Raw genomic sequence first — 22,661 nt, 5'->3', positions numbered from 1 at the left:
TTAGAGCATGGGTTACACTTACGCCGGAATATCCCTTGTAGTCTCATTAAAAACTGAAAAAAACTAAAAAAAACGTCCAGAGTTAAGTTGCTTACTGTAAACAGTGACTGGCAGGTTATGAGGGCACTGAGTGCCGTTGTGGAGATTGAAGAAGCACACCGGTGCGATACTCCAGTCTGTTACAGACTTTACTGTTAAGGTAACGAAGGAGGCCCCGTCTGTGAGCGGGACGCCGTCCTGCGTGGACTCCCAGCCCATTCCCTGCGTCACGCTGGGTGTTGAGCTGCAGTTGGCTGAGAACGAGTCTCCAAATTTCACCACAACTCGAGAAGGGCTCAGCGTAGCAGCACACTCGTCACTCACTGCATTTCCTGAAAGAAAAAACGGACAGATTAGAAGCCACACTGCAAGAAGCAGCCACCTTCAGTTTGAAACAAGTTACAGTTTAGTCGCGTTGTGGTCAATAACACCTAACACGAGACCGAGTCAAGACCAACACCTGAGAAAACCTGAGAAAACCAAGTCCAGGACAAGACTGAGAAATGTACTTTAAACCAGTGAGACGCTGCCACTCTACATTATAGTGATTGTTGTTGTTTTTTCTAAGCTTATCAGGAAACTTTCATTTTTTATTCATATTTTTTGAAACTTTACCTGTAAACGAACCCTTATAAAACAAGTGCACTGCTGCAGACAGAGTGCAGATCTAATCACAGACAATCCAAACAACTCTATTCAATTACATTTAGCAATCATATTATTACATATATTTATTCACATTGTATCAGATTAAAACAAAAGATAATGACTTTATAAATCTTTCCTCCCTGCTCCGCATCCATCAATTTAAAACCCACATCAGGTGATCATTAGTTTAGTCCATTAGATTGCCCATTAACCGCTGTCACTTCCTGGGGTGATAACACATCCATCTATCACTGATACCCACAATGAGACTCACAATATATAACACAACCACTACTACTATCGGACACATAGGACAGCTCCATATATAATGATCTCTTTGCTTCAGCAACCAAGAAAAGACATGTTTTCAATGTAAAATTAAATGTGTAATCAATGTATTGGAAAAAAAAAACTTGTGCCACCTGTTAGTCTTCAGACTACTTTCTGAATGAATCACCAAACAATAGTCAATCTATTTGTTTAACTAGCTCGGCATGAATTCTTCCACTTACTTACGTACTTCTCTTTCTCAATAACGAGTGACGATCCCAGACTGAATTATGAAATCATCCCTGATGACTTCACTGTACTTTTGTCACTTGTCGCCTGATTTATTTAGTCACCTATTGTTTCTTAATCACATAAGCATCTCATTTAAAAAAAATACATTTCCTGTGTAGTAAGAGCAAAAAAGAAAAGGAAAAGAAATACTCTATAAATCACCAGTATATTCTTATAAAACAAGTTCACTGCAGACAGAGTGCAGATCTAATCACAGACAATCCAAACAACTCTATTCAATTACATTTAGCAATCATATTATTACATATATTTATTCACATTGTATCAGATTAAAACAAAAGATAACAACTTTATACATCTTTCCCCCCTGCTCCGCATCCATCAATTTAAAACCCACATCAGGCGATCATTAGTTTAGTCCATTATATTGCCCATTAACAGCTGTATTCACTTCCTGGGGTCCAAACACATCTATCTATCACTGATACCCACAAGACACATAGGACAGCTCCATATGCAATGATCTTGGTTTCTTCAGTAACCAAGAAAAGACATGTCTCCAATGTAAAATTAAATGTGTAATCAATGTAATGTATGTATAAGAATGGCCACAATTAAAGGTGCCATATGTAAGAATGTGGCCAAAAACGGTTACTGCAGTCAAATTCAAAACACAGTGATCTTGTTTTTCCTCCCAGCCGTAGCAGCAGCTCAGTGGAAGCAGACCGGAGGCTGAAATTCCACTGACGCCGCCGTGACTGGGAGAGAGGGCTATGTGGCGCAACATGCCAACACGTAAATTCAAAACATAAACATGATTTGCAGTCTGCAAAAAAAGATTTTTAATGCGAATACTCTGGCTGTAGGCTACTATTGTTGTTGGTGAGTTCATCATGTTATATGAACATTATTCCTGAGTCTCTGTGACATATTAGGAGGATTTTACGGCCAGTTGCTTTAGATTTCTTATTGTACCTTTAAATAAAGTATAAATATAATTCACTGTACTTGTGCCACCTGTTAGCCTTCAGACTACTTTCTGACTGAATCACCAAACAATAGTCAATCTATTTGTTTAACTTGCTCGGCATGAATTCTTCCACTTACGTAGGCTACTTCTCTTTCTCAATAACGAGTGACGATCCCAGACTGAATTATGAAATCATCCCTGTGATGACTTCACTGTACTTTTGTCACCTGTCGCCTGATTTATTTAGTCACCTATTGTTTCTCAATCACTTAAGCATCTCATTTTAAAAAATACATTTCCTGTGTAGTAAGAACAAAAAAGAAAAGGAAAAGAAATACTCTATAAATCACCAGCTATGCTCCATAGCCATACCAGCCCAGGTATGGCCGTATATTCTTATAAAACAAGTGCACTGCAGGCAGAGTGCAGATCTAATCACAGACAATCCAAACAACTCTATTCAATTACATTTAGCAATCATATTATTACATATATTTATTCACATTGTATCAGATTAAAACAAAAGATAACAAATTTATACATCTTTCCTCCCTGCTCCGCATCCATCAATTTAAAACCCACATCAGGCGATCATTAGTTTAGTCCATTAGATTGCCCATTAACAGCTGTATTCACTTCCTGGGGTGCAAACATCCATCTAGGCCTATCACTGATACTCACAATAATAAGACTCACAATACTGTAAACACAACCACTACATCAACCCTATCGGACACATAGGACAGCTCCATATATAATGATCTCTTTGCTTCAGCAACCAAGAAAAGACATGTTTTCAATGTAAAATTAAATGTGTAATCAATGTATTTGAAAAAAAGAAAAAAAAGAATGGCCACAATTAAATAAAGTATTAATATAATTCATTGTACTTGTGCCACCTGTTAGCCTTCAGACTACTTTCTGAATGAATCACCCATCACTTCCACCAATCTATTTGTTTAACTTGCTCGGCATGAATTCTTCCATTTACTTACGTAGCCTACTTCTCTTTCTCAATAACGAGTGACGATCCCAGACTGAATTATGAAAACATCCCTGATGACTTCACTGTACTTTTGTCACCTGTTGCCTGATTTTTATTATCAAATGGGCTGGTAGGATAATTGGTGAGCCTCAACCTACCATGGCAGCCCTCTATGACACACAGCTGCAGCGTAAAGCCAGCGCTATTCGTAATGACTGCTCACATCCTTTGCACGGCGAGTTCCAGCTCCTTCGCTCTGGCTGTCGTTTTGTGGCCCCTAAGGGCAGGACAAAACGGTACAGAAGTAGCTTCATACCCACAGCAATTGTAATGCTGAATAGTAAAGCCACAAGGTGATCTTGTTCATATTGAACCTAGCTGACCCTAGGGACATGTAGAAGCACTTTTCTATGTAGAAGCACTTTTCTATTTCTACTCCTATGACTTTGACCATGTATTTTGATTATATTATCTTTTATATTTGTGATTTGTGTGTCATGATGTCTGTGTGTGGCTGTTTTTTATACTGGGATTGCTGAGTGCCTGTCTGCACAACAAATTTACCAGCTGGTATTAATAAAGAAACCTTGACCTTGACCTTGATTTATTTAGTCACTTATTGTTTCTCAATCACTTAAACATCTCATTTAAAAAAAATACATTTCCTGTGTAGTAAGAGCAAAAAAGAATAGGAAAAGAAATACTCTATAAATCACCAGCTATGCTTCCTAGCCATACCAGCCCAGGTTACACAACAACAACCTATAATTCACTAATCCACTTTATCAAATGCTGCATTATAAAATGTGGTTTGGGATTGATGGGAGCTGAGGGGAGTCACCACTTCCCTGGAAGAGGAGGGTCTGACTCATGTGAAAATCATCCCCACACACAGGATAATGATACAACTTTGGGATTCCCAGGATGGGACATGTAATATTCCTCTAGAGATAGATACAGAGTGTATGTTGTTGTTCTTTCGAGGCTCTCGTTTCTGCGTTATTTGTATTTATTTAGCCTATTGCACGTGGTATCAAGTGGAGGGACAACATTATTTCTATTTTTCTTGTTGACTAAAACGCATCGCCCCAGACAAAGCACAGCTGGGACTTTGCGCATGAAGTTTACGCATGAATGAAAGTTGGCTAGAAAGTGTGCGAGCTGCTTTGAGATAAGTATTAAGCGAACATATGTAAATCATCAGCCTTCAGTGGTGTCGGGTTAAATAATGGGCGTAGGCTGCTGGCTGCAGAAGCGACGCTGTAGCTTTCACTGTCATGACACCAAAAACTTCTCAGGTGAATAACCCCGAATTAAAAAAAAAAAAAAAGAACAACAACAACAACCGCACAATAACCAGGAACTGGAGAGAAAAGAGAGTTTACCTGCACACGCGATGAGGCCGCAGAGGATGAGAAGCCACTTCATGTTTCCTTTCTGAAACAAACACCGACTCTCTAACAACTCAATGAACTTCAGTTCACCGACAGACTGACTGACTGACTGACTGACTGAGGATTCTTAACCTGATTTCGCTTTCTGTGCCGTTTCTCTTTCACCTGGTGGTGGTGACGCCGACCTGAGATAAAGCCTCGAAGACGGTGCTGCGTTTAGGTGCACCTCGGGAACTCTGGCCACTCTGCACTCGCCACTAGTACTACTATGGTGAGACGCATGTTGCAAAGTCCATTTTTGGTGCTATGGTTTGTTCCGAGGCGGAGCTAGTGACACTCATTAAAGAGACAGTAGAAGAAAAATAAGAAGAAAGATGAAAGCAACAGCTTTAAGTGTTGCAAAGGAGCCTGGGAAAATTAGTTTAATCGTCTTATTTTCTCATTTTTAAACGTTTTCACCGCCTCCAACATATTTGACTTTTATACAAACCAGACTCATACAATGTTTGACTTAAAATCATATACAGGTAAATAAATAAATGTAAATAAATTCATTTTGCTTATGAAAAATGCTGTCTGATATAGCATATTTATTCATTTATATGTGTTTTCTTTGTAACTATACTCCAAAAGATCAAAGCCAACATTTCATAAACCATCAAGAAACCAGACATTAAGAAACATCCTTGTGCGACACTTGTTGAGCAATTAGGCTTCAATTGCATTATGTCCTACGGGACAGGAAGGCAGCATTACTCATCTTGAAAAACCTGCTGCCGACAGAATGACGTGTTTGTCAAAAGTGTCTTTTGATAGGATACTTTCCATCCTGTGTGAGGCTGAGATAAATCTCCAGGATTTCCACAGTCAAAAGTAAAACAATAAACATGTTGATACATCTGGATCCTTTGTAGTCTCATGTTATTGAGCCTAAATGAAAACATGTCAAATTAAACCGCATTTGTAAATGAATGGGGGCGAATTTTCAATGAATGAATGCACATTGTTTACAAAGCAACATCTTTTTTTAATAATAAAATACTGTTGTACGTCAGTTAAAAATATATACAGCAGTATTCAAAAACATTACGAACACACATTAAAAATGTTCTCATGTCCAGAATATCTCACACACACACACACACACACACACACACATACACACACACACTCAGGCCTTCAACTCCAACGTTTACGTTTCAATCTGCAGTCCGTTTTTTAAAACTATGTCTTTCACCTTCACCGTTTCTCTCATAAATAAATATAAGGTTTTTGCATTTACATAAAAAAATATCCTGAATATACAGTTCTGATTGACATTAGGCTCTAAAGCCCGCAGTCATTCAGTCATAGAAAAAGCATACAACTGTGGAACAAGATAATTTGTTCCTTTAAGGCTGGAGCCTGATAAAAGGCCAGGCACGCACGCACACACACACATAGGAGAAGGCCACAAACAGAGAGAAGTGCACAAACAATAGTGAAGAGGACAATGGGCTCAATTGATTGACACATTGAGCAAAGCTAGCGATATTCACACCTTCAGAGGAGCGGTGGACTTCCTGTTGGTGTGACTGTGAAATCCACTGCAGTCTCAGGGGGCACCACTTCTTCAAACACATTTTTATAAATAAATGTAAAAAAAAACATCACTATAGTGATTCAAATTGAAATGCATATCAAGGGGGTGGACTCTTAAAAAAAGGAACCGAGGCTTTAGTGTGAAGCCATGGTCAAGAAAAAACATTCATAAATCATATTAAACTTTGTGCTCAAGGGGGGAAAAAAATATCCAGTTTCTCTGAGAAATCATCAGAGTCACATTGTTTTGAGTCTTTGCTCCCCTTCTTCCTTCGGTCCAGTGAAAACAGGCACAATCCAGTAGTTTCACTTCAGTAAAATTGTGCAGCTCAGGTCAAGTTTGGTAATTTTCCCATAATTAGATTATTCCACGAAGGGTGAGATGCTATTTAAATGTAATGGGGGGGGTGGGAGGAGGAGGGGATTAACAGTAAAGTGTGAAGTTCGGAGGCGTCAGTCCAGTGTAGCTCATTCAGAGTGGTCAGCGTTCCCGTTCCCCCGAGGCACCAGCACCAACAACACCTGCAGTCGAGCGCTAAGACAGTTTGGTCATGGGAAACTGCATGTCCCAGCCGTTGTGAGCTACGTTGCCGTTGTGGTTGCTGAGTTTGGGGTTTTTAAGGCTGTAGCGGCGCATCTTGGTGTTCTTGTAGTAGATGGAGTAGATGAAGCAGAAGACGACGGAGATGCAGACGACCGTGAGGGCCACGAACCCAGCGATGAGGGGCAGGTAGTCCTCTGTAAACGAAACGGAAATCAGATAAAATCATCAACATGTTCCGATGAAAAACGCTCAAAATAACCAGCTTTGAATAAATATGTGTGTGTCACTGTCTCTGACATCATGCAACATTTTCCACTTCTCATTTTTCTGCTGCAAATTCAACAAAATGTGCTTTGCACTGTCTGTCAGCATGCACATTCACAGATGAAAACTAATTACCTCCTTACTATTTTAACATACTTTAACCCATGCTCAGGCAGGAAGACATCTGTATTAGTATTGTTATTATTACTGAGACACATGGAAGTCATTATTTTCGACAAAAACTTACCCAAACCTCTGGCCTTCTGCCCTTTTGTCTCTTTCTTTGTGCACAAATCGCTCAGAAAAAATAAATTAAAAATAAAATCTGCCATTTTGAAATAAATTTAAATGGCTGAATAGAAAAATATCTCTTTGACTGGCTTTTTTTTCTTTCTTTCTTTCTTTTTTTTTTTTAGAATCTGCTACTTAGTGCAGAGTTTACTTCTTTGCAGGAGATGCTTCTATTGATTAATTATGCACTAGTACTGTCAGGCTCAGGTAGAGATCAAAACCAGTCTTTAGATGTGCTGCTGTAAGGGAAGAACTCCCATGATGCACTCTGCTCTCTGTCTCTCTCTCTCTTTCTTTGACTTAAACTTTTATTTTCTCCTTCCTTTAGTTTGTGCTTCTCCTCTGTGTCTCTCTCATTCTGCAGCGTCTTAATCCACCACAACAACACTCAGTTATTATTATTATTATTATTATTATAAATTATCAATATCATATCATTATCAATGGCTATTTCCTCTATATCAACATAAAGTACAGCAGTTATTGGTCTCTCTCTCTCTCTTCACCCCATCACCATCTATTTCCCCTCTTTCCTTACAACAGTCAATAGCGCTTCCTGTTCGCTGTTGCCAAGTTTTTTTTATCACAGTGAAAACTTCTGAGTCTCTCTCTGTGATACCGTGAGATCCTGATCCGACCTTGTAAAATGAGACAACAATGTTTGTTATGATTTGGCTCCCTCTAACGTTTTTTATTGAGTTTGGTCTGAACGGTGGTTTATAGGTGACGGTCACACGCGTTGAGGGGAAATAATAATTTGAAGATGTTTATATATATGGGCCGATTGAGTGGAGTGGAGGCGATGAAAACGAAACAAACATCCCCTTGGTTTTAAAGCTGTGCAGCATGAAGGCTCATAGTGAGGGATTCAGGAAGACTTATAGACTGATGCTATTGTACTGTATGTAACCCAATATATCTTTTACTCTAATGATCTCTTACTACATGGCACAACCTGAATGTTAAGCTTCTTACCTGATCAATGACGACCCTGTCTGTTGTCTTGTTATGTTATGTCTGTTTCATTTGTACTGTGTTTATATACTGTATAAATAAAGATGTTTATAGAGAGCCTAAGCGGAAGCAGGAAGTAACGGTCGCCATGGGATCTCAACTCGGAAGAAAGTCTTCATGTAAGTGAACGGGAGTCAAAGTTTTATTTCGTGCTCCAATTGAATTGTGCCATGAGGAAAAAAACATGACCTCTACCTGTTTAAAACATCACGTTTCACGCCGAGAAATCAGCAGTTTGTTGTAAAACTATTGTAAAATAAAATTCAGAAGAATCCGTAACCAGAAAGACTACAGGTGGCGTAGGTGACGTCACACACCAAATGCCGCCCTTTCCCGTGTCAGTTGGTGACGTGTTTTTTGTGGGACACAGATTTGTAGTCCGTAGAGCGTCGTCACACAAAATACATTCTTCCGTTGCCGTTTTACGATAAACTGCTGATTTCTCGGCATGAAACGTGACGTTTTAAACAGGTAGAGGTCATATTTTTTTCTCATGGCACAATTCAATCGGATCACTAAATAAAACTTTGACTCCCGTTCACTTACATGGAGACTTTTTCCGAGTTGAGGTCCCATGGCGACGTTACTTCCTGTTTCTGCTTAGGCTCTCTATATAAACTATAAACCCATTCTCATACAATTTGTGTAAAGGGGAGAAGAGATCAAGATTTATTTCTTGGCTTCAAACCCCTTTGCCACAAACTTGTTTCCCCTGCTGCGGCACTTTGATAGATGATGCATGTTTCCTTCTAAATAAATGTACAACAGAGTTTTGATTCTTACCCTTAAAAATCACTTCGACCTCGTGGTAGACGGTGCCGACGTTGTTGGTGGCCGTGCAGGTGTATAAACCGGGTTCCTCCACTACGAGCACGCCTTTCCCTGACTCTAGGCCGTTCCACTGGATCACTGGAAGCGGGTCGCCGTCGGCTTCGCAGACTAGCTCCTCGGGGTAACCTCTGAACAGCGGGATCTCCTCTGGGAGCTTCGTTTTGTTAATGACGGGCTCATCTGCAGAGACACGGAGGCAAAGAGAGCGTTCAGTACTAGTGCTGGTTGGCTGTGGCATCCCTAAATCAACATTTTACACACTGTGCTTTTTTTCTGTGAGAAAATGAATGAATGAATGAATTTATTTAGAACATAAAAAATAAAATTTAAAAACAAAAAAAGAATACAAACAAAAGAGCAGTGTCCGAAAAGGAGCAGGTAGAAGTAAAACTTATATGACCCTACCCCTTTCTTACTTATCTATTAATAAATATATAATTTGAATTTAATTTAAAATTAATATTATTACCAATATCCTCAGTGGATATTAGTAATCATTAATAATAATATTAATTATATATTAATTATTATAATAATTAATAATCTACAAAAACAAATCATCCCTTAACACAACTCCTCCATATAACATTTATACTCCTCATATAACTCCTCAAAAATAACAAGCTCTCAGGCTGGATACGTCTCAGATGATACTGGGCCTGAATCAGGGTGTGTTGTGTCAATAATAATAATAGGCAGCCTGATCTGGAATCGCAAATATCAAATGTGTTTGTAGTAACTATCAAAACAGACTTAGGATATTTAGGATTTGTTTTACGTTGGGTACTTTTACAGCCCACAAACATGGCAGCTAGCTGAGCCAAAAACAAGAGCAGCCAATGGGATTACAGCATCAACACAAGTGTCTTGATACCAGACAGACCAAAATAGGGCTAAGATAACAGAGTTGTCCTTCATATTTGTTTTTGTTTTTTCTTCTGAAGTCACAGTTGATCAAACAAGTTTCTGTGAGATCTTGTGTCTGGGAAATTGCCGCTGTAACTACAAATGGCAGGAAAATGGGTTAAAACCGTCCTTTATCTGTCGCCTCCCGTGTTTTCTCATCAGAAAACCATCTAGCGTGCGGTCGGCCTTATGCAGTGTCGCCTGTTATTCCTCTAAAATGATCCAATAACATGTCCATCCATCACTTCATCATGCAGCTTATATATCAGCTTAATCTGAGGTGTAAAAAAGTAAAACGTGGTCTCACAGCGGACGATCATGTCCAGAGGGTTGGACGTCTTCTCTTCAGGAGACTCTTTCCCCAGGTCCAACTGAGCTGCACATCTGAACTCAGTCCCGTTGTACGTCTTGTTCAGTTTGATGCTGATGGTGTACGTCACGTTCATCGGAGATCTGGCGCTGAGGTTACCGTCTGTGTTGTTCCCAGGCAGAGAGTCATTCACTTGTGTCGAGCCTGAGGGACAAATCAACAAAAATAAATAAAATTGAAGGTAGAAAAACAACCAAACAAAATCAAACAATAAAGACATTGTTAGATATTGTGTGACAAATGTCTAACAATCCTTGGAGAGCCAGATGAAAAGTGTTTACTCTCGGTCCTGCCATCAGAAATTGATTTGACGTTTTTACATTTGTTGGACTCTTAAGAAAATAAACATCACATTAGACTCAATCATCCAAGGCGACTCACAAGTGACAGACAACTCTAAAAAAGCTTAAGAGCAGAGGGAGGCCGTGGTGTAAGTGTAAACAAAAGACACTTTGTTGGAGGAACATCTGTGCCAAGGCTTTTGATCAAGCTGCAGCGCATCTCTTGTTTTTATTTAGATAAGCACAAACTCATCCGCTTTGAACACAAGAAACAAGCTGATCAAACACCTGGTTTCTCTTTTACCCGTCACATCTGGCCGGTGACAACAACATCAACACTTCAATAAACTCCTCTCAGGACACAGCTCTGATGAACTTAACTACTTATTGAGGGAGATCAATGAACAAAGCAAATGTTTCAGCATTTATTCAACAATAAGCCAATGTTTCATTTTTCAAGATGCGTATTTTCTGCTTCGCCTATGCAACAACTTCCAACAACTTCTACTGTGTTATGTTAACAAGAGGACCAGCTCGTACATTAGCAGACACTATAACATGCTACTTTGGTCTGGACCACACTCATCCACGGGCAGCTCTGCCCTGTCAAATCGGAGAAACCTTCTCGTCTGAAAATAAACTTAATGATTCATAGAGACACCGGAGAGAGTTTCATGTTTACTAGGAAATATCTGTTCAATTATAACTCTGTATTGAGGCCATTGTTTGGGTCAAATGAGAATAAAAATTAATAAGAGCTGCAAGAGAGAAGAAATGTGTAAGAAATTTGAAGCAAGTAAAAACAAAAACTAACAAATTCAAAGCAACAATGATATTCTCTGACATTGTGAAGTCATAATGGAAAAGAAACTGGCAAATAAAAAAAATAAAAAACTCAAAAACAGCTAAAAGAACTGAGATATCCTCTGATATCAAAGAGACAAAAATCTGCAAAAAAAAAAAAGAAGAAGGAAGAAATGTAAAAGAAAAAAACTCAAACATCTGCAATAACAAACGCACAAATCACGGAAGGAAACACGCCGACACCTCCACTTTGCTAAGTTGGAAGAGAACAGGCACTTTAATGATGTTGTGATTCTGGGTTTATATAATAACAACTATTTCCTGATTTGCTGCCAATCCACCTGGGAGGTGGAGTTTCATCCACTTGAAGGAAAAATGAAAAAAACAAGCCAAGTCTGTGAAACCTCGCAAAACATAGAGACATGTTTCCTTCCCAAAAATTAATTTTCTAACCTACAATGGCCCCAGTGCACTGTTGTACCCCAATATGTGACACTTCTATAGTGTCTCTTATGTATTATTGCTGTGAATTTATGTCCCAGCTTATGTGTGTGTGTGTTTTTTTTTTCTTTTTCAGTGATGAAAGATTGTTTCACGTGCAGCTCGGCTGTCCATGGTAGATTTTCCTTGACCTCACAGAGAAGGCAGAGTGTGTGTGAATGCAGATATCCCACCGTTGAGTGTTGTGTTCGCATGTACAATGAACCACTTCACGCTGACTTTGTCTGCAGGAGCGACCTTGACGATGTCACAATGCAGCTGGACCTCTTCGCCCTCCACCATCTCTTCGCTCTCATTCACCTTACTCAAGTTACGGACAACGCGGATGGAGACGTCATCTGGTGCCTCTGCAGTGGTGAAGGAAAGAAAATCAGGATTAAATCAGGATACAAAATTGATTAAATGTGTTACAGTAAGGTGGTTAAAGTCTGACCCTCCAACATACAATATGTGGACTGAAAAAATAAGGTGAATATATCAAATGGAATAAATAACATACTCCCTTAGACTTCAAAAAGACACAATCATTAAAAAAGTGCCTGCCATGGGTATGCTATTACAGTGAGGAGCCGCTGTAGACGTTTTGAATCTATTCTATATTATTAATCAAATTCTTTTTATTCTTCTTTAGTTTTGTTTAATTTTTATCCTATCTTTTCTGTTATTACAGTCTCTGTTTCCTTTGTTGTGTCATAATTGTTTTCATGTCGCTATAAGAACTACATTGTGTTGAAAATTTGAGAAAACAGCAGATAATATGATGAATATGATGAATATGACTCTGCATGTATGATTTTAAATGAAACTGATATAACAACAAAGTTTTTTTTTTAGAACTGATGACAATAAAAATATGATAATAATAAGGTTGATCAATACATACTGTAGAGAGTGAAGTTTAAAGATTTATTGCATTTTCCAATTCCCTCAAACTCAGCAAAGCACACAGGCGTGGACTCCCAGTCTTCAGGGTTAACAACCCAGGTTGCACCAGTTATGCTGTTGTTCCCATCCTGCCAGTGTTGGTGCTTTAGATTGCTGTTGTTCCCGGTCGGCGTGCACGTCACATTGACTGCTTTTCCTTTGTACTGCACCACCGTCCTGTTTGGGGTTATTTCGATGGGGCATTCTGACGGGGCACCTGAGGAACGTAGAGAGAGAGAGAGAGAGAGGGAGGGACAGGGAGGGTGGATGGGAAATGTTATTCCAGTCCAAGTCAGTACATTATCCATTATCTTTACACAACAGGTCTCTACGTCCAGCGCTGTGCAGTCCAGTGAAGTCATGCTGAAAACACGCCTGCAGAAACAAAAGCTGCATCTGAGGAGGAAAACACTCAGGAAGGAAATATCCCTCCCTGAAGGAAACGCTGCACTTGCTGCCCACCATTCTTTGTGCTGGACTCGCCTCAGTATTTCATATCTTTAAGTCAAATGCGCCACATTTTTCAAGAATAATAAGAAATATAATAACCAGTTTTTAAAAAATCACATCATATCCACAGGCCTAAGTGGAGGCTTCAATGGTTTGATTCCCTGTGTAATACCTACTAATTACCAAACAGTTTAACTCACTCAGTGTAATGTAAATGGTTTTTCCAGCAGTCTTGACACACCTATAATTACCATTACTTCCCATTCAAAGTCTATACAACATGTAACATGAATATGAGTCATTAAATTCAGACTTTCCAGCCTCCTCTGAGCTTTTTTAAACACCACTGTGTTGTCTAAAGTTAGCAACTAAATAACCTAACCCAGGCCACAGCAGCCCATGAGCCAACAACACTATCCTATCCTGCTGCTTTTCCTGTTGATAACCTTTTTCTTTTTTTTTTCAGAATCTACAGGAAAGAAAAACATCAAGTCTGTAACTTTGTTTCCAAGAAGCTCAACTTACTGTCTGTCCCGCTAGAGCACGACATCAGCTTTAAAGTCAAAAGCACCGACAGGAGACGAAGAGAGTTTAAATCCTCCATCGGGAATAAAGTCTGGAGAGGTTGTGTGTTTTGTTTTTTTGTTTTTTTGTTTGTCCTCCCTCGTTTTTTCCTGTCGCTGGTCTTCCGTTACAGTCACACCGACTCGTGCGCCTCCTGCTCGGCTTCACACACACACGCGGCGCGACGCGCGAGCCAGCGACCAGTTGTTGACTTTTCGGGCGCGAGGCTAAAGCTAAAGTTATGGGAGAAGTGGAGCTACAGACCAGAGCTACAGACAGGCAGCTCCCAGTGCCCTGCTGCATCACCGGAGAGGAAACAGCCCTCCCCCCAACACTGAGCACACACACACACACACACACTCCACACACACACACACACACACTCCACACACACACTAGGCAAGTCTATAAATGTAGTGGTGAAACTAGGGCTGCAGAGTTAAGTTAAACTTTGTGCCAGCAGGATAACAGGGGGCTTGTTGGTTTGTAGCATTAGACAGAGAGGGATCATTTTTTGATTTGATGCTGGCACGGTGGAAAAAGTGGTTTGTGAAACTGTAAACATCCGATCAGAGTCTGTTTGTTCATGGTTTGGTTTGAACCCTGTGGCCTTCCTGTCTGGAGTCTGGATCTGTTTCCCCTGTGTCAGTCTGATACTGAGAGGTGATAAATGTTTGTTAACTTCGAGGAAAGAAAGAAAGATAGATAGATAGATAGATAGATAGATAGATAGATAGATAGATAGATAGATAGATAGATAGATAGATAGATAGATAGATAGATAGATAGATAGAAGAAGATAGAAGAGTTTTTTAATCAGAATTGACTGGTTGAGCTTGGAAATAAAAATGTCAAATGATGTTTTGGTTGCTTTTTGTAATTTGATATGAATGGAAGTGATTCTGTAAAATCGTCTCATAGAGATCACTGTCAAAATCGTATCATGACAGACCTTGTGATATTGGCAAACATCAAATCGTTGTCTATTGAATCAATATAATATTGTATTGCGGGTGCAACTGGTTGTTTGTGTTTGTATGCCAGCTTCATCACTCCTGCAACATCCAGTACAGATGGATGTGCGATATTATAATAAGTGGATTTAAATGTGTCACACATCTGTATTTCAGTGTGGATTTATCCACATAGGGCCAATATTAGGAGTAAAGTCATTAAAAATGTACTGAGGGTCAATAAAGTGGCCAGGTTAGTGCATCAGCCTATTGTGTTTATATTATTACATTACGTTGACCTCACCTCTGACAGTGACTCTGACTGTGTGGGAGACAGATCCTCTCTGATTGGAGGCGTTACATGTGTAGGTGCCCGCGTTGAGTGCTGTAGCGTTGCGGATGTGTAAACGGGACACTCCGTCTTCATCTTCCAGCTCCACATTGGCCGTCCGGTAATAACTCCAGGCGTACTGCGGCCGTGGGTTTCCAGTAGAGGAGCATTTCAGATACACATCAGAACCAGCCTCAACTTCAGCATCTTCAAGCTCCACGATCTGCGATGGTGCGTCTGCAGACAAACAGTGAAAACATGACAATTGGATGAAATCTAACAGATCCAATGCTGCTGACTGACTGCATATGTACAAATAATCTTCATCAGTGTGACTTACATGTGACGGTAATCTCCACAGTGGCGTCGACAGTAAAGATTGAGTTTGAAGCGGTGATTGTGTACTGGCCTGCGTCACGTCTGGTTAGGTTTTCTGGAAGCTCCACCTCCTCATCATCTTTGGACCAATGGACCTCAGGTCTGGGGAAGCCGCTGACGTTACACCTGAGGGAGTGAGGAACGTGCTCCACAGCAGTGTAGGAGCTGGGACAGTCCAGCTCTGGTCCATCTGAAAACAAAAACCCAAAAACATTTTCTATTTTAGACACAGGGGGGAAGGAAATAAACGTTACAGTCGAAGCTGCATGGCAGTCTTCAAAATGGCATTTAAAGGGTTAAAATTAGGACAATTATTGAATGTTTGGTAGTTTTGAGCAGAGCTAAAGAGGCTTAAGGTATTTTTTTTTTAAAAGCAGAAAAAAATATTGATATATGATGATTTTATAGCAGTTCTTTTGTGCATCCATTTTTGGCCACTAGGGTTCCCAATGGGTGAAATTTTTTAAATCTGACACCACTTAAAAAATAGTAATGCAATGAAATCAACACTATTCAACAACATGTCTTCAAACTGGCATTTAAAGATTTAAAATCCAGAAAATGTATGAACATTTGGTAGTATTGAGCAGAGCTTAAGTGGTTTAAGAGATTTATGCAAAAAAAGCACTAAAAAATATGATGATTTTATAGCAGTTCTTTTGTGTGTCCATTTTTGGACACAAGGGTCCAGGATGGAAATTGGAGGAACCCACAATGGTTAAAGCAGAAGTAAGCTGAATGTTTGTGTTAATATAAGTCTTAAATAGTTATATCTTCCGACAGCAATCACATAGAGTGTTTGGTCTGAAACACGGGTCTGTCAGTCACTCTGCTCTGCTGTAAGCCGAGGAGAAAACTTTCCTTGTATCCTACAACCTTTATCCAATGAGGAGAGAGAACGGCATAAAGGGGCGGTCCTCTCTGTGTGTGCAGCCAAGGGATGCGCGTGAATGTGGTGGCGTAGGGACGAGGGCGGGGACTGCTAACTCCATCAGCTGACAGGAAGTTAGCCAAAACGACCGGATCGCTTACTTCTGCTTTAATACGAGACCTACTGGGACCTAACTAAGGGCAAACACTTTAAATATGATATCTTAGAAAATATATTGGAGTCAGTGAGTGCTGCTGTGGTACTGCCATAGAAACTCAATGTAAAACTCACACAACACAAAAACATCGCGCTGCAGTGTGAAGCTTGAGGCACCCTCGGCCTCGATCTTGTACACTCCTGCATCCCCCCTCTTCAGAGGAATGCGCGGGTCGATTGGATTTCCATCTTTCATCCATCTGACGTCGGGGGGAGGATTTCCTTCCACGGGACAGTGACTGGCCAGAGTTTGTCCTTCCCATATGGACACGTTAGACCCGGAGCAATTTATAGGCACATCTGGTCCATCTACACACAAGCAGCAAAAAACAAAACAAAACAAACGTTCATGCATTTTACTTTAACCAAACACATGAAAAGCAGCAAAGACACAAATGCTAATGGCAACATGAGATACTTACACTGAACTGTAATATTATACTCTTGTGATGGTAGATTAAACTGCGGCCCCAATGGCGTCAGGTCCATGTGTGCCTCGCATCTGAATCTAACGCCATCGTCCCGTCTGGTCGGTGTAAAACTGAAAACAGTTGAGTGGTTCACTGGCTTCTTCTTAGTGAGATTGACAAAAGTGTCCGTGCGGATCAGCGTGTCCTCCCTGTACCACCTGACTGTGAGGTTTTGCACCGGTGCAACTTGGTCGATGTCACATGTGAACTTGTGTTCGGTGTTTTCTCTCATCACACCATCCGGACCAGTGGAGCTGATGCTGACCTTCTCTGTGAACTCTGGAGACGTAAAAATAAAGAATTAGTTATTACAGTCACATGTATCACAGCCTGTTATGTGTTCAATACACGCAGCACTTACTATAAACTGTAATGTCTGCCCTCTGCATGCACTGTTCTTTAAACGAGCTCTCTGGTACAGGGTTTATGAAGCACGCAACATAGGGGTCCCACTCTGTCAGCTTCTCCACAGACCAGGTCATATGGTTGACTTTTCCTGCCCCTGTGGCTCCTGCTGGGACCTCCCAGCCCAGATTCTCGAAGTCAGTCTCTGATGTGCTGCAGTTGATCGAGATAGGATCTCCATGCTTCAACACAACGCTGGGGGGGTTCAACTCAATGGGACAGGAGGCGTGCACACCTGCAGCAGCAGCAGCAGACACATGTGGCACATTTGCAAACACTTTTATTTCATTTATTTCATTAAATGCAGTTATTTCATCAACAGGGGGTGAGATGTTCACACTTATGTTCGCAGTTACAGTAACAGACATTGTTGGGGTAGTCTTTTGTGGTAATTATTTAGTATCTATTCAATTTTTATCATGCTTTTGTGGTATTTATTCATGTCCTTCTCTTTTTCAATGTTTCATGATCATGTTTCATTGGCCTTATTGTATGCATTGTTGTGCATCTTGTGTTGTGTTTACATTATCTGTTGTCCCCTGTGCTGTATGATTTTTTTTTTTACCTGGAGGTAAAGGTTGAGTGTGTGTTAAGTGTGCGATTGCTGGTTTTGTTTTTCGAGTTCAAGTTCAAGTTCAGCTCCAGCATCTCACAGAAGAATCCTGCCTACGGATGAGTGGTAACTTTTTTCACTTTTTTTTTTACCTGGAGGTAAAATAGTTTCCCCATCAATCAAGCTTAACAATAACCAACAGCTTGTAAAAACACTTTCTTACTGTTTTCTAATATGTCGATGAATTCAAAACACATTTTTATCGTACAGTATCAATAATATGGGCAGCCAGAATGCAAGTGGTCTAGAGTTTTTACAATGAAACTCCTGCAGATAAAAAAGGTCAACTATGAGCAAACAATGGCTGATGAAACAATGCCAAATGTAGCACAAAGAGCGTGTGTTTGATGGAGAGTACAACTGAAATAGACTGACTGCTAATAGTGGGCTGGGTGTGGAGAAAGCGCCAATAAAACTGGTCACTTTTCCTCTGCACTTTCCCCGAATTGACAAAACTAAACCACAGGAAAATCGTTCACCTCTTCCCCATTGAAAAACAAAGTGAAAGGGGAGAGCGTTGCTTGTGTAATTGTCACTAAAGTAAAAGAAAACGGGGGAAATGGGATTAAAAATGATAATTCGTCATTCACCAGAGCAACAGTCTGTGCAAAAAGGTTTTCAACGCCCCCCCAGCAGTGACGATTATAAATTGGGCAAAGAAATGCTCTCAGGGTTATTAAGGTCAATCCCCAGCTTTCTTTCCCTGTTACACAATCTCAACAAGAACAAACACCAATTTAACACTTTTATTTTGAAGGAACAAAAGGCGGTGGTTTTATTCTGTGTTTTTTCTTGAGTACATAACGTTGTTGTTGTTGTTGTTGTTGTTTTACTCAAATTAATGTTATTTCCCAGTTTTCTCGCACTGTTACACAACCTCGACAAGATTAATGCCAATGTAACACTTTTATTTTGAAGGAACGAAGGTGATGGTGGTATTCTGCTTTTCTTGTAAAGTAAATATACCGATGTCTTTAGTCTTTACTCAAACTTAATTTTCTTATATTATAGTTATTTACCAGTTTTCACACCATGTTACACAACCTCGACATGAATGATGTCAATTTAACACTTTTATTTTGAAGGAATGAGGCTGGTCCTATTCTGGATTTACTACAAAATAAATGCAGCTACTACTTTACTCATATTCTTGATTTCATACTGTGATTTTCTTTCCTTTATTTCTAATTTATATATATATATATATATATTTGTATGTGCCCTCTTCGCTGTTGGAGGTAATGGTCAGAGTTTGTCTCAGTAATTTGTCATATGATACCGCTCCCTTCTGGTTAAAATAAAGTTGTGCACCCACGTAGGCTACATAACTCATAATTCATGATGATGCTGATCTTTATCACACTTTTCTTCTTTGCTTTAGCAGCGTTTATTAAAGTTGTTTCTAACCCAGTCTCTCACACATACAGTAAACTCACTGTGGAAAATGGCAGAAAAAAGACTTCTTTTTTTAACGAACATGGTTTTTTTTGTATCCTACCTGTCGCTATGAGAAGGAACCCCGCAAAAAGCCCAAGAAATGCTGTCGTCCTACTCATTGGACCAGAACAATGTCTCCTCTGTGGTTTTAGTCCAGCTCGGCTGCTCTGCCGCTGTGCTCGGGTAAAGCGCTGCTCTGCTCCACGGGACCAATGAGGCGCATTGAGAGGAGAGGGACAGAGACATGAAGCCAACAACACACTGGTGACCATGCTCTCTCTCTCTCTCTCTCCCTCTCTCTCTCTCTCTCTCTCCCTCTCTCTCTCCGTGTCTCTCCTCCCCACACACACACCCTGTGTACAGTGGATGGTGGTTTGTGTGTGTGTGTGTGTGTGTGTGTGTGTGTGTGTGTGTGTGTGTGTGTGTATTGGTGTGTGTGGGAGATATTTATGAGTCACACAGTAGCCTGGCAGTTAATGTGTGTAGTGTATTTTTAGAGCATTAAACAGATTCTTGTGAACATGTAGCCTAATATAATATGATTTATCATGTAGTAGTCACAGTGTAAACTGAACATAATAGAGTCTGAACCACTGGCAGCTGTTACTGTATGTACAGCAAAGATCAAACTGAGACACTTTACACTTCACATCAATAACAAGTTTCTGAAGCGTTTGACTTTTTTTTACTTAATTACTTCATACATGTGAGCAAAACTGACATAGTGAGGTTTATCCTGTTTATATAGTTTTCATACTGTACATAATGTTTATAGTATTCAAACAATATGATATGACTAGACCAGGGGTGTCAAACATGCGGCCCGTGGGCCATAACCGGCCCGCCAGAGGGTCCAATCCAGTTGCTGCATAATTTGCCATGTGTGAAAATTACGTAGAAGACATAAATTGATTTTTATGAATTGTGTATTTTATTCTTTGTATAATTTGTCCTGCTTTTCTTCTTTTTAAGGCTGCTGTCATGAACTAATTTCCCCTCAGGGATAAAATAAAGTATAATCAATAAGAGGCAGAATATTGCTGAAGTTGCACATACTTTTTATCAAGTAATTTCAGGTTGTTCATAATATGTTTTGTAAAAGGATAGTTCATTAACTGTAAATATCTTAATAATGCACTAAAACAAAGGGAAAAAGTATTACTTTTTATTTATTTACTGGTTCGGCTCACTTGAGATCAAATTGCAATTGTTTATGGCCCCTGAACTAAAATGAGTTTGACACCCCTGCACTATAGACTAATATATGAGAAACATATAGTATTTGTACATATATATTAACATTATTTTCAACACATATTCCTCTGTGTGGGACAAAAAATGACAAAACTTAAAATATATGAAAAAAGAAAATAGAGTATGTATGTAGGCTACTGTAGGCTACTTAGTTTGATGACATTAAAGAGGATCTATGTAAGTCCGGTCGCTTTTCCGCTGTTTTGCCAACCCTCTTTCTGGCCATGTGCATTTGTTTACTACGAAGCCGACTAGAAATCAATCAGTGGAGCGGTAGATAACGTAATATATCATAATACGATGTTACAACGTGCATATTTGTGTGGTTTAATCCGTCATAAACAAGAGATTACGGCTACGGCTTTGTGTCGCGGTGCTGCAGCTAGAGACGAGAGTTGGGACACCAGGGTGGCGGAGTTGATCTTGCAATGTTGGTTTTCAGCCAAGAGATGCAAGAAGTGACAAATGTACGTGGAAGTCAGAGAGCCTCCATTCGCCCTGTAACAAGTTAAGCCGTTTATTAAACTCATTCATCACAATCACTCCAAAGTTGTTTAATTAAGGTAAAACTCCTGCATGGTTCCTCTTTAAAATGCATCTCATGTGTGGGATTCAGTTGTGATGTCATGGTGTGATGAATGCTGCCAGTGTTTTTGTGACATGAACATGCCGCTTCATTTTTATGTTAAAGCACATTTCACTGCAAATCTAAAATTAAAACATGTACAAACACATTTTTCTCAAAACGGATATTAACAGGAAGTACTGCATAAGCAATATTTTTGCTATCAGAGTAAAAAAAAAAAAAAAAAAAAAACCCACAGAAGAATCAAATCTGATGACAATGACGGTATCAAGTTCCTTTCCTCAATAAGGTTAAAGTTAATGTTCTGTACTATCTGTGCTTGAGGTTTTTTTGTATGCCTACACTGTCACCACCAGCAGCAGCGCAACGATTCACTCCCACACACTCCAGTGTTTCCAGCTCTGCCGTCACCATGTTTGTGAACATGAATAAACACGTTTTTCACTTCTGTTTCTACTGAATCGAACAGTAATCTGTGTCTTATCAAGATCACATAATAGCTTTTGGCTTTTCTCCAAAGAACACATATCCTTTCACTTTCAGATGGAAGAAAGTCATTTGGACTTTCCAACACCATGTACTCACATCCTGCTTTTAGCTGTTTCATATTTCAGCAACGCCAGGATGCGCCATGCGTGTGTGTCATGTGAGTTCCTTGAAACTGGGATAAAATTTACCCAGAGGTACTGAAGGCATGGAAGCAGGAGTATTGACAGTGAGTCACCTTGAGGTGTTGATTTCCAGAGAAACCTGGCACTAGATAACAAGTCTGGGGGCCGAGACACTGATTACAGCTAATTCACTGGAAACCCACAGTACTCACTTCTCCCTGTGCTCTTGTGACCTGCAGAAATGCTGAGTATTGAAACTATATAGTGGAAGGTTTTTTTTTTGTAGTGGAAACAGGGAAAGTTGGACTGTCCTGAGAATAAACAGCTGCACACAGCAAGTTGTCTTTAATCCAGCTCGGGGTCAGAGGGCATTTTAAACAGCCCATTGGATGGGAGCAGAAGGACAGAGCAGAGGAAGATATGCAACAAGGGAGGTAAAACAAACTGGTGGTGAAGGAGGGCTCGGGGTAAGAAAACAAGCATTGAGATTCCAGTCATGTTGCTGAAACACTCCCCGTTCAGAGAGAATTTAAAAAAAGACATGACATGTGTTATTCTCCTCTCTCTGCTCTCTTGCAGGCCAGGAAGTTTTTTTTTTCTTCCTTTTTTTGTTTTACGCAATAGCGAATCAGAGAGTTTCACAGCAACAAACC

General features: G+C 39.9%; 1 protein-coding gene across 1 annotated transcript in view; it reads right to left on the bottom strand.

Annotated features, from left to right (window-relative positions):
- The window catches only part of LOC146982654 (uncharacterized), a 28,413-nt gene extending 8,622 nt beyond the window's left edge, over positions 1-19,791 (bottom strand). Inside the window, exons 1-13 of the mRNA XM_085785592.1 lie at positions 19,619-19,791; positions 17,464-17,742; positions 17,055-17,381; positions 16,708-16,941; positions 15,508-15,735; positions 15,141-15,404; positions 12,829-13,086; positions 12,119-12,292; positions 10,297-10,503; positions 9,036-9,263; positions 6,676-6,877; positions 4,550-4,671; positions 96-371 (exon numbers count right to left, since the gene is read on the bottom strand). Coding sequence (XP_085641718.1) covers positions 96-371; positions 4,550-4,671; positions 6,676-6,877; positions 9,036-9,263; positions 10,297-10,503; positions 12,119-12,292; positions 12,829-13,086; positions 15,141-15,404; positions 15,508-15,735; positions 16,708-16,941; positions 17,055-17,381; positions 17,464-17,742; positions 19,619-19,676 — 2,857 coding nt within the window. The 5' untranslated portion in view covers positions 19,677-19,791. The remainder of the gene's footprint in view (positions 1-95; positions 372-4,549; positions 4,672-6,675; positions 6,878-9,035; positions 9,264-10,296; positions 10,504-12,118; positions 12,293-12,828; positions 13,087-15,140; positions 15,405-15,507; positions 15,736-16,707; positions 16,942-17,054; positions 17,382-17,463; positions 17,743-19,618) is intronic.
- Positions 19,792-22,661: the final 2,870 nt, after the last annotated feature.

Source organism: Trachurus japonicus, chromosome 8, assembly GCF_045865225.1.
Source record: "Trachurus japonicus isolate A0001 chromosome 8, Traja_1.0".
NCBI classification, from domain to species: Eukaryota; Metazoa; Chordata; class Actinopteri; order Carangiformes; family Carangidae; genus Trachurus; species Trachurus japonicus.
This window is presented reverse-complemented; position numbering and strand designations above follow the sequence as displayed.